Source organism: Heloderma suspectum, chromosome 3, assembly GCF_057233095.1.
Source record: "Heloderma suspectum isolate Gila_16-S chromosome 3, 16-S_ref, whole genome shotgun sequence".
NCBI classification, from domain to species: Eukaryota; Metazoa; Chordata; class Lepidosauria; order Squamata; family Helodermatidae; genus Heloderma; species Heloderma suspectum.
Window position 1 is genome coordinate 190,946,922 of NC_139460.1, and position 12,525 is coordinate 190,959,446.

Sequence of the window (12,525 nt, forward strand, 5' to 3'; positions counted from 1 at the left end):
CCAGGCTACGTAAATCATCACGTAGCCTATCACGGGTGACTTTGAAAAAAAAAAGCACGTACGCAAATGGCGGAGCCCATGTGGCGCCGCCATTTGTGTTCCTTATTTTGGCACGTCTAGTCTACGTAAACATTTACGTAGACTACGGCGAAAATAAGGGAACGCTATTTGCGTTGCCCTTATTTTCGCCGTAGTCTACGTAAATCTTTACGTAGACTAGACGTGCCAAAATAAGGAACGCAAATGGCGGTCCCCATGGGAGCCGCCATTTGCGTACGCACTTTTTTTTTTTCCCAAAGTCACCCGTGATAGGCTACGTGACGATTTACGTAGCCTATCACGGCTGACTTTGGAAATCTAGCCGTGATAGGCTACGTAAATCGTTACGTAGCCTATCACAGGCGTGTGTGTTGGGTTTTTTTGGTTTTTTTTCGCGGCCGGGTAGACGGGGTGCTCCTACCCGGCCTGAATTTTGCCGGCGAGGGATGGGGCACCTCCCCCCTGGCCTGAATTTCGGCCGGGTGAGGCGGGGCGCCTCCCCCCCCTCGCCTGAACTTCGGGGGGAGAACCGAAGCGCCTCCTCCCCACCGCGAAGCAAGCTGCGGGACGAGGTAAGTCCCTTTCGTCCATCCCTAGATGTAGGGAAGGCCTGGGGGGAGAGTAATCTTTAGTGTGAGGACAAAGGTGTTGCAATTACATAAGTGTGTGTTTTGTTTTCATCTGAGAAATGTTGGAGGGTATGAGGTAGGCAGCATCACTGAAGAGGCATGGTGTGGTATCTTAGTTTTGGTTCATGAAGTTAAGTCAAGTTAAGCTAAAGACAAGCCTAAGGGTTTATATGTAAACCTTTGCCTTACTGTGTTGAGGAAGTATATGTTTCATCAAATAAAGCGAAGATTGTATTGAAAGGATTATCATCACCATCACCATCATCTTCATCAACATCGATAGTCTACCGAAGTTAACCATAACTTTGAATACTAAGGGGGAAAGCACTATATATATGCTCCACAGCCAGTTGGACTTGATCAAATGATGTCACTGAAGACAATGTAATATAGACACATTTTTTTTGCAAGGGGTGCCAGCAAACCATTGAAAAGGGGAGACATGTTTTGATATCACCCAAATTCTTAGTGAAAAACTTTATATAAATACTGAATGAATTGTTTGTGAATGAATGGATGAATGAATGAATGCTACAAATACTAAATATTGGGTTGCATTTGATGATAGCTTTGCCTTAGCAGAAAGTACTTTTGCACACAGAAGTCAGGGCACCTGATTTTCGCTGATCCATCTTACTCACTTAAGCCCTCCTCCCCCACCCCCCAAAGCTCTTCCTCAGGATTGGGAGACCCACCAGAACAGAATGGGATATAGCACAGAGGAGAGGGGAGTATGGCAAAAATTTGATGCCCCACCTTGAGTGAGCGGAAGTGTTTTACATTAGTGCAAAATCACCAGTGGATACAACCCATTGTTGTTATTGGGCATGATCCAGCTGGTAAGTGCTTCTTAAACCGAGTTGATTTCAATGGCTACAGCTTGATCATCTTATTCTCTTCGGTTGTTAAAGATGACTACTGTTATTAATATCCATATAGGTTTTTCTGTTCAAAATACAAAAATCAAATACAACAATGATACAAATAAAACAGGAGGAATACGTGATAATTTAGTAGAAGCAGTAATGCAAAACAAAAACAAACCAACGAAAAAAAGCAGCTAACCAAACCTGCCAACTTCAGTGGGTGGGGTGGCATATGTGGGGAAGGTGCTCATTCAGGATCTCAGTCATTTTAGGATTTAAAGCTAACATCTTGAAATGGATGAATGCTCCTGTCAAACTGTGAAAGCAGAAGCTATGGCAGTGAAAGCCTAGCCCAGTCAAAATATTGACAAATGTGCCGATCAGCTGCTTGGTGGGGGGAAAGAGAGGGGAGGAGGCAAATCCACTACTCTCTGCTTTTCCCTCCCCCGCCCCGCCCCTGAATAGCTGATCAGAGCAATGGCCAGTTTTTAACTGGTACCATGCACAGGAGAGTTAGGGAAGGAACTATGTTGGCTGAACTAATTTGCATGTGCATTTGCTCATGTGTAGTTTTAAACTTTGACCTATGGAATAAGCAAAACTACTATTGTATTGGAAGAATTTTTGCTTTAAAAATTGCATGTTTTCACACCACAAGTAAGGATAGGTTTAATGATTAATAGGTGTAATTATCTTTCTTGGACTGGTTACCTGGGTTCAGTCGCTTAATACTCACCTTGTAGCTCCTGTCTAAAAGCATTGCTATAGCAGCTGGACTAACATTAAAACATCTTTTAAAGGAATATATATATATATATATATATATATATATTAGAATGATACAGATTTACAAATAAAACCCATCCTTTGCTTTAAAAATGAACTTCAGTAATATCAAGACATTGCTCACCAGAATGCCTGTTAGTAGATATAATAAGATCTAAAATTCTTCAGGGAACTAATTGTGTGTATGTGTGTGTGTGTGTAATTTAAAGAATAATAATGATAATTTAGACCTGTTATTAAGGGTTATTTGGTATTTCAGTTTTTAAGGGGAAGTTGAATAAATTCTGTAACAGAATTTGATATGTATTGCTACAAATTAATACTGTCCTTATAGTTTATTTTACCTAATATATTCCATTCCATATACTTCATATTTTGAGAATAGTTAATCTTGCCTATGGGGCCAAATCCAGGAGTCAGAGCTGCAGCTAGAAGAGTCGGAGCTACTTAGAAATAGTGTATGAAGTTATGTGGGAGCAGGAAGCACTGATACCCTCCAGCCTAAATCCAGCAATGTTCACCAAATCAACCGGTCTCATACCTCAGTCACCCCGAAACTGATGGCAGATTATCTGAGCATGCCATGTCAGGGGTGTGTGTATGTTTTGTGTGCACACGCTACAGAGACAAGTCTCACAGCATTCAAAGGCTGCTCATGGATCCAATCAAGATGAAATTGCAGGAAAAGAAAGATGAGGGAGGCATTTTAAGAGCAAGGGATCTGTGTGTATGGTGAAGCATTCAATAGTGTTAGCCCTCACCTGCAACCTGAAGCGTTACAGCCCAGATGTGGGAACACCGTCTCTGCGTAAACCCATCACCACTGGAAAAGAAGCACAAATATGACTTACCACAGTAGTGTGGGAAGAAACTTTGGGTAACTGCATGATAATGTACAAAAGGGCTTCATGTAGTGTCAAGAGATCGAGGGAGAAGAAACAAAGGTCTACATGGGGGAAAGATATATGGCCTCTAATGAGAAATGGCCAGGAACCTTAAAAATGAGAGCGGGGAGGGGGATACCTTTAAAAATAAAAGTGATGAGAGATCGCTCACTATGTGGGCCATTTGAAAGTTTGACAGATCAAATCAGAGTTCTCAGTACTTTGCAGCATCGGGGTTATAAAATTAGTTTTATATCTAATCCTATGCCTTGTACTGTGGCATCTGTATGAGTGTATCCTCTTAGCTGGATTTACACACTAATAATACCGGATTATTAAATTTACTCTTCTTGCAGGCCTTAACTGATGGTGCCTCCATATCGCCTCAAGTGCACTATACGCCATTGCCATCCGGATCAAGAGACCTCACCAACCACAGAGGTAAACACACATACACGCAGACTGAGAGAGAGAGAGAGAAAGAGAGAGAGAGAGAGAGAAACGTATTGTTTTTCATAACTGCAAGAAGATAAACTTTATTGTCTGGCCATTAGAGTTCATTACTGCTCTGCTGGCACTCTAGAGAGAATGCGCCACCCTTTTGAGCTCTTGATTAGAAGAGTGCACTTGGCAAAAGTAGAGTTTAAACATATTAAACAGGCTTCAGAGGTACTCTACTGGGAAAGCAAATGATTCTATTAAATAACACTTAGCAACTTCCACAAAAATATGATTAACTTATATATTGCTAAATAGACAATTGCATAACTTCACTGATGATTCTGAGACACTTTGTAAGTGCTACTGGTAAACAAAATACTAAAATATGTTTATTTTGCAATTTAACAGTTAAAGTTGTGATTTATTTTTACTTCAGTACACATTTACATTCCATTAATTTTTCTTATCATTCTTCTCTTTTTATAATGAAAGAGTAGGAGAAGGATCAATGTTATGGGTAGTATCCAATAGAGGTGGTGTGCGCACAGGTGTCCTTGGCCCGCACGCACCCTGCCCCACCAGCCCAGGTCCGCAGGCGGCCATGATACACCGCTTCTGGAAGCAAGTTCTGACATGTGAAAACACTGGTTTCTGGAAGGCGCAGATCGCACTCCTTCCAGAAACCAGTGTTTTCCTGTGCGTCGGGACTTGGCCCGGAAGCGCCATGTTGCAGCCACGCATGGACCTGGGCTGGCAGGGTGCACACGGACCACCCCTATTGGATAGTACCCAACATTTCCTTCATTTGAAATGGTCACTGCAAATTAAAAAACAGACTATTAATTGAAAAACAAATTTCAGGAAACTGATGAACAATTGCATCTGCAATAAAGGAAATATTTTGAAGTTGGTATTTTCCAACATTCTATAGCAAGAAACAAATGCAACAAATAAGAGTCTGCTTAGTTGCTCATTATACAAAGTTCCTATTTTTCATGTTTTCCCAACTGAAGTCCTATAAACTAAGTACCAGGTACACCAACCAAAGAATGGTAACCATGCTTTATGAGGATGTGTAAAAGTTCTGGTGCCATACCCTCAGCTCTTTGGATCTAGGCTTGCCAGGTCTCCTGAGGTTCATATCTTGAGACTCAGGGGGTGGAGTTCGGGAACTCAAGGGTGGCACCTGCTGGTGAAATCTGGTAGCACTTCCATTTTTTAAAAAAATAAAAAGTTCTAAACTACATCTAATTTATCACCAGTGCTCTCTTTCACATTCTCTTTTATAAGTTTATTATGCATGTCTTGGTGTCTATCTTTTAGCCTCCCATAGAAAGACAGAAACTGGAAGAACATGATGGAAAATGGGAGATGGCGTAAACTTTGGAATGGTGGGAGGTGGGGGAAGGCTACGGATGAGCAATGTGGAAAATAGCTTGCTGCCCTGCTTTGGCTCATAACTCCTTCCCCTAGAGATGCTGAGAAGGAAGTTTAAACCTAAACATTGGATCAGATCCTGGTTAACCCAGTAACATCTTGGCATCCAGTCCAATTCATTGTAAATCTTGAGCTCTGAAATTTTATTGTGTATCTTAGGTGGAAAGAAATGAGGACATGTTCATATTGGAATTATGCTATGAAGTGGGTGCACCCTGAAGTACTCCAGGAATATAAAAAGAAAGGTGCACGTGGGAGACACAGTCATCTCTTTAAAAAAAAAAAAGCCAGACATTTTTCCTAGGAGAAGAGAACAACTCCAAATGAAATAACACCATTATCAGTATGAATATTCTTTTAGGTGTGCAAACACAGTATCCATCTGATTCTCTAAACAAAGATCCAAGAAGTAGTCACAAAACACTGTAGTAATGCATGGAGCAACTCTGGGGATAAGTGATGGTGTACTCCCTGGGAGTTAGCCAGGAATGGTGATGGGAAAGAAGAGTTCAAGGGGCTCGAAGGGAAGGAGAAGGGAAGTCACCAGAACAAGGTTGCTGAGTGCATGTACTGGAGGTTGGGCCCGAAGGGCAGTCTGGGGATTCTGCTCGTGTACCGTCCACCCCGCTGCACGACTGACTCCCTCGCCGAGGTGCTTGAGGTGGTCTCTGATGTACGTGTACAGTCCCCTAACTTACTGGTGTTGGGGGACTTCAACGTACATTCGGAGGCCATCCTCACAGGAGCACCTCGGGACTTCATGGAGACCATGGCCTCCTGGGAGCTGCACCATATTCTAACTGGGCCCACCCATGTAGCCGGTCATGCACTAGACCTTGTGTTTGTTTCTGGAGAAGCGGGGAGTGATCTGGAAGTCGGGGGTATATCCACCACCCCCTTGTCATGGTCAGATCACTATCTGGTGATGTTGGACTTCTCGGTTCCACAACCCCTCCGCAGGGGTGGAGGACCCATTAAAATGGTCCGCCCCAGGCGTCTTATGGATCCAAATGGATTCCTGAACGCGCTTGGGGATTCTCTGGGGCATGCCAGTGGCCACTCGGTCGAGACCCTGGTGGGTGGCTGGAATGCCGCAATCACCGGGGCATTAGATCGGGTGGCTCCGAAACGCCCTCTCCCCCTGAACAGGGCTCGGACTGCACCATGGTTCAATCCGCAGTTACGAGCTCTGAAACAGGAGGTGAGACAGCTAGAGCGCCGGTGGCGGAAGTCTCGCTCCAAAGACGATCAGACACGGGCTAGAGCTGTATCTTCAGCCTATCACGTGGCGGTGAAGGCAGCAAAAAAGGAATATTATGCTGCCTCCATCGTGTCTGCAGAGTGCTGCCCCAGGAGGCTGTTCCAAGTGGTCCGGAGCCTGGTCGGTCCTGTGGCTCCGGAACCACTGGAGCATTCTAAGGCCTCCTGTGAGGCTTTGGCAAGGCACTTTGCGGATAAAATTGATCAGATTAGGTGTGTTACTCTGCACACTGTGGATACAGTTAGTGAGCAAGAGGCGGCCTGTGGCAAACCGGTTTTGTGGGATCGGTTCCAGCTTCTTCCTCCTGAAGAAGTGGACAAGGTGCTTTCATCTGTAAGGCCGACCACCTGCTTACTTGATCCTTGCCCATCTTGGCTCATTATGACCTGCAGAGAGAGACTGGGTGAAGGGATCAGGGCGGTGGTGAACGCCTCCCTTGAGGAGGGAGTGATGCCATCAGCCCTCAAGGAGGCAGTGATAAGACTGCTCTTAAAGAAGCCCTCCTTGGATCCTCAAGTTCTGAACAACTTTCGCCCAGTCTCAAATCTGCCATTTTTGGGCAAGGTGATTGATCGGGTGGTGGCGGTGCAGTTGAAGGCACACTTGGAAGAAACTGATTATCTAGACCCATTTCAGTCGGGCTTCAGACTTGGGCATGGGACAGAAACGGCCTTGGTCGCCTTGTTGGATGATATGAGGAGGGCTCTGGATAGGGGTGAATGCTCCTTCCTTGTTCTCCTCGACCTCTCAGCGGCTTTTGATACCGTTGACCACGGTATCCTCCTGGACCGCCTGGAGGGGTTGGGCATTGGAGACACTGTATTGCGGTGGTTCCGGTCCTTCCTCTCCGGCAGGTACCAGAGGGTAGCACTGGGAGAGGAGGTTTCGGACCCGTGGCCACTTACTTGTGGGGTGCCACAGGGTTCCATCCTCTCCCCGATGCTATTTAACATCTATGTGAAGCCACTGGGGGCTATCATCAGGAGGTTTGGGGTGCAGTGTCATCAATATGCGGATGACACGCAGCTCTACCTCTCATTCAAATCTTCACCAAGGTTGGCCGTAGAATCCCTGTCCAAATGTCTGGAGACGGTGAGTGGCTGGATGGGGAGGAATAAGCTGAAGCTCAACCCTGACAAGACCGAGGTACTTTTGGTGGGAGACAAGAGGAGGCTGGGGGATGTTGACCTGGTGTTGAATGGGGTACGGCTACCCTTGAAAGACCAGGGCCGCAGCCTGGGGGTCATTTTGGACTCCCAGCTGTCCATGGAGGCTCAGGTGTCAGCTGTGAGCCGGACAGCGCTGTATCAACTCCATCTGATACGGCGGCTGCACCCCTTCCTTCCCAACCATCTGCTCCCATTGGTAGTACATGCCCTGGTCTCCTCTCGTTTAGACTGCTGTAATGCGCTCTACGTGGGGTTACCCTTGAAGACGGTTCGGAAGCTGCAGCTGGTACAGAACGCGGCGGCTCGCCTGATTAAAGGCAGCCGCCGACGAGGTCATATCACTCCAGTGCTGAAGGAGTTGCACTGGTTACCAGTTGTTTTCCGGGCCAAATTCAAGGTGTTGGTTTTGACCTTTAAAACCCTATATGGTTCCAGCCCAGCCTATCTTAAGGAGCGCCTCCAGCAACACCAGACAGGCCGCTTAACAAGATCAGCCTCAGATGGCCTTCTCTCTGTCCCATCAGCCAGGACAGCTAGACTGGTGGGGACGAGGGAGAGGGCCTTCTCTGTGGTGGCCCCCACTCTGTGGAACTCCCTCCCTAGGGAACTCCGTCATGCCCCCTCTTTAATGAGCTTCCGTCGTGCATTAAAAACGTGGTTGTTCAGGCAGGCATTTGGGGTGGGTTAGGGTATTTTTTTAAAAAAAATTATGTTAAAATTTTATTGTTTTAAATTGTTTTATGGGGGTTGTACATCGCCCAGAGTGGCTGGGTGACCAGTCAGATGGGCGATTAATAAATTTAATAAATAAATAAATAAACAGCGCAAGCACCCTTTGTGGGCTCAGACAAGATAGGGCAGTCAGGTCACCAGGGAGTTAACTGAAGAGGAAGCAAATGGAGGAGAGCAGGGCCTAAGGATCCAGGCTATATAAAGGCAAGAGATGACTAAGGGGGAAGAAAATGGAGAGATACCCAGAGGGAATTAATCAGGGAAGGGAGAATCAGTGTGGCTCGAGCTCATCAGGATTATCCAAGTTCCACCAAGTTCCCATTCCTGAATGTGAGCTTTTTTTGTCTGAATGGGAAAAGTGCACATTTAGGTGCCCTAAATGTGCGCACCCAAATGCGTACCTTTCCCCCCATTGACTATGGCGTGAAAATGCGTATTTTTTTCGTATGTACTTTTTTCGAAAATGCGTATGTACATTTTTAAAGTGTGCATTTTTCTGATGAACACATTTTGTGAACATGATTGCAAGCTTGGGAATATTCAAGCTTTTTCCGAAAATTTAAGTCTGGGGGTGTGAACAGGGAAAGTTCTGATGTTAGATTAACTGAAACAAAATTCTCATACATTCCTAGCATTAATATGAGAGACAGTGTGGTGTAGCGGTTAAAGTGTTGGACTGGGACTTGGGAGATCTGGGGCCTAGTCCCCACTTGGCCATGAAGCTCCCTGGGTGACTTTGGGCTGGTCATTGACTCTCAGCCTAACTACCTCACAGGGTTGTTGTGAGGATAAAGTGGAGAGGAGGAGGATCATGTAAGCTGCCTTGGGTTCCTTGCAGGAGGAATAAAGGAGGGATATGAATGTAATAAATAAAGAAAATAAATAAATAAATAAATAAATAAATAAATAAATAAATTGTATCATAGTTCATAGTCCTTGCTGTAAAATTGCACTTAATATGAACAGAAACTTTCATGTGGCATAGATCAGGTGGGATGTGACTGCAATTAGATTGATTTATATAGGAACAGAAATGCTAGATGTTGGTAGTGTGTACAGTATTAGTAAATGCTGACTATTTTCTCTCTTAATGGTCTTGTTCTAAAATTAAGATGTGGGAGTGAAGGGCAGTTATAAAGTAAGTACAGATATGATGGGATATAAACTTCCACTGAATCTAGTAATTATGCTATTTGGATGCTTGCTTGACTTGGTTGAAAATAGGCATTTGGAATTGGCAGCTAGATGTTTTATCTGTGGCAGAAACAGAATTGGCAGCTAAATGGAAAAGTTGCTGAGTATCTTCAAGAACATGATTATTGGTCAGCTGGTGAAATGGTAAAGCCAACCTATTTAGTTAGATGTTGTAAAGAAGAAAATAACTATTAATGACTTCTAAGTAAAATGGGAATTGTTTATCAACTATTGGAATTGATTTTTCAGTTTTCAGCTAACTTCAGAGAGGTTATTTGCTATTATATAATTATATTTACAGTATTTCTTTTACTGTAAAGTTTGCTTTATTGGATTATCTGGCATTGGAAAAAAAAAGAAGTTCTGAGGGGAGGGACCATGGCTCAGTGTTAGAGCACACACTTTGCATGCGGAAGGTCCCAGTTTCTTTCCCCAGCATCTCCAGGTGGGCTAGGAAAGAATCCTGCCTGAAACCCTGGAGAGCCGCTGCTGCCAGTCAGTGTCAACAATACTGGGCTAGATGCACCAACTCAGTATAAGGCAGGTTCCTATGTTCCTAAAGCTGAAAAAAGAATATATTAGGCTACATTTCTATTGCAGCTTAAAAGTTATAGCAATTATTTTTAGCATCCACTTATATCCCAACACGATTTCTATGTTCAACCAAGAGTACACTTTTGACTATATACCCTATTGCCCAAATGACCAGGGGATGTTAAAAGGGCCACATAATACTCTATGGTAGCTGTGCAACACGAGGTTTTATGAGGTTCTGTTGTTTTTAAGTGGTTCAGAACTTATGATTATTCATTTTGCTAATATATTTTAAAATAAATTAAAATAAGTGAATAATGTTCCCTGAAGTGTATGGGCACAATCCAACCAAAGTTTCAAGTCCTTGTATTTTCAGTGGGAGAGAGTTAAGCAAGCCTGAAGTGAAATCAAGCTAAAAGCCAAGGGAGTCGTTAGGACAGTGTCACCTGGGCATGGGGCACAGATCTTTTGAGCTGTGCCCTGGATCTTTTGAGCTGTCCTAATTGCCTTTTCTTTTCTTTTTTTGCATTTTCCCATTGACTTGCATTGGGAAACAAAATTTGCTTTTTTCAAGAAAATGTGTCAAAGCAAAGAGCTATAATTTCTTTGTTCTTCTACATAAGTCTATGGAATTTGGACACCTGGCAGCCCCCTTAGAGCTAATAGAACCTCCCAAATTTCAGGCAGTTATGTCCAGTGTTTTTTGTGCTAGTCACAGGTAAAGTTTGTTATTTTCAAGAAAATGTGTCAAAACAAAGAGCTATATTATTTTTGTGCTTCCACATATGTGCATGGAATTTGGGGACCTGGCAGCCCTTATAGAGATAACTGGGCCTGCTAAATTTCAGACAGTTAGGTCCAGTGACTTTTGCGCTAGCCATGTGTAACATTTCCTTTTCTCAAAGTCTAAAACAAAACGTAAAAACTGTCAAGTCACCCAGGGGATTAGAGATCCTAATCAGAAGGTGTTTAAGGTGACCATTAGGAGGTCACTATCCCTAATCTCTGGTGTAGGTTTTTTTTGAGGTGCAAAAAACCGCTCTCCCCCTACTTTTCTTTTCTGCTCTTACTTGCCCACTGTTGGGAGCTTGCCTGCAAATTGCAATTAAATTTTGAAGAGGGAGAAGGAAGGGAAGAAAGCGCCATATGAAATCCTGGTATTTCACACAGCATCTGATTTTACTGCCCCAAACTGGAACCTTTGGCTTCTGCACAAGTTTAGTAGCTTCAATATAGCAAAGGATCCAATCAGCCTCCACAAACTTCTTTTTCCCCCTCCACTTTAATTTCTCCTAAATAGCTGTAGGACTCAAATAATCCCAAAGGGAGGGTTAGGACTATGTGGCATCATGATCGAGAAACTGCTGCGGCTTTTAAATAGGTTCTACAGTTTTAAAAAAGCTAGAAAAAGCCCTCAGCCACCTCACCTCATAAAGTTCATTTAAGGACGTGCAATACTTGCAAACTTGCACAGCCTCCCAAATTCCTCTGAAGTACTACCTCTCTGAAAGGAGCCACTTGGCTTAGGGAATTCTCTCTATCCCCCACCCCCACACACATTTCCAATCATTATTCTTCTTTTCTTCTTCCCTCCTCTATCCTGTTCTTTCTTTCTCTCTCTCTTCTTTATTCCACCCAGAGCACATGGTTGCAGAGAAACAAATCTGGGGCTGTTTTGTTTGTCAGTTGCCATTATCCAGCAATGAGAAGGGCTGCAGCTCAGTGGCAGAGCACAGGCTTGGCCTGCAGAAGGTCCCGGGTTCAATCCCCAGCATCTCCAGGTGGGCTAGGAAAGAGTCCTGCCTGAAACCCTGGAGAGCTGCTGCTGCCAGTCAGTGTCAACAATATTGCGCTAGATGGACCCAGGGTCTGACTCGGCATAAGGCAGCTTCCTATGTTCCTATGTAACTCTTTAATTTAAAAAATAGGAATTTTTGGTTTGTTTTTTAAGTGGAGGGGAGATAAATATTGCTAATTTATGCAACCCTATGTTATGTACGTCTGCTGAGAAGTCCCATTATGTTTAATAAGGCTTGCCCTTGGGAAAGTGTGCATAGGATTCCAGCACAAGTTAGTTTTGCAGGGAGGTTTGCACCTTGATGTTCTGCATGTTTATGCAGAAATAAGTCCTGAGTTGTGAGCATGTTCCTGGAGGCTTAATACAGTGCCTACCCAATTCTATCTAATGAATTGATTACCTTTTCAACTCAGTCCTATGCATGTTTTGTCATTTGTGGATTTGGGGTGTTTGTTCGTTTGTTTTGCATGAACTCTAGCTTCAGTGGTGACGGAAAGGCACTTAATGCATGCTCAGAGTTTCTCCATAACTTAGCCCTAGTTTTGAAAACAGACTTGATGGCTGAATCCTGGTGAAGTCTTGGCACAAATGAAGTTATGGGAAGGAAGATGCAATGAGAGCTTGTGCATAGCAAGGAGGAGGTAGGGAGGAGTTGCACAAAATAAGACATCTGTTTTCATGAAGAGTTGCTGGAGGATGGTAGGATGAGGAGGATGGTTGCATGGAGGGGAATAGAATTGGTAGGGGGAGAATGT

At 44.0% G+C, this 12,525-nt stretch overlaps 1 protein-coding gene across 2 annotated transcripts in view; it reads left to right on the top strand.

The window, feature by feature from the left end:
* Positions 1-12,525, top strand: part of LRMDA (leucine rich melanocyte differentiation associated) — a 1,351,091-nt gene that overhangs the window by 1,106,335 nt on the left and 232,231 nt on the right. The window contains exon 6 of one of the 2 annotated variants that reach the window (XM_084845217.1): positions 3,561-3,645. In XM_084845217.1, coding sequence (XP_084701343.1) covers positions 3,561-3,645 — 85 coding nt within the window. Of the gene's footprint in view, positions 1-3,560; positions 5,399-12,525 lie in introns of those variants that run through there. The other variant, XM_084845216.1, reaches the window with a different exon arrangement.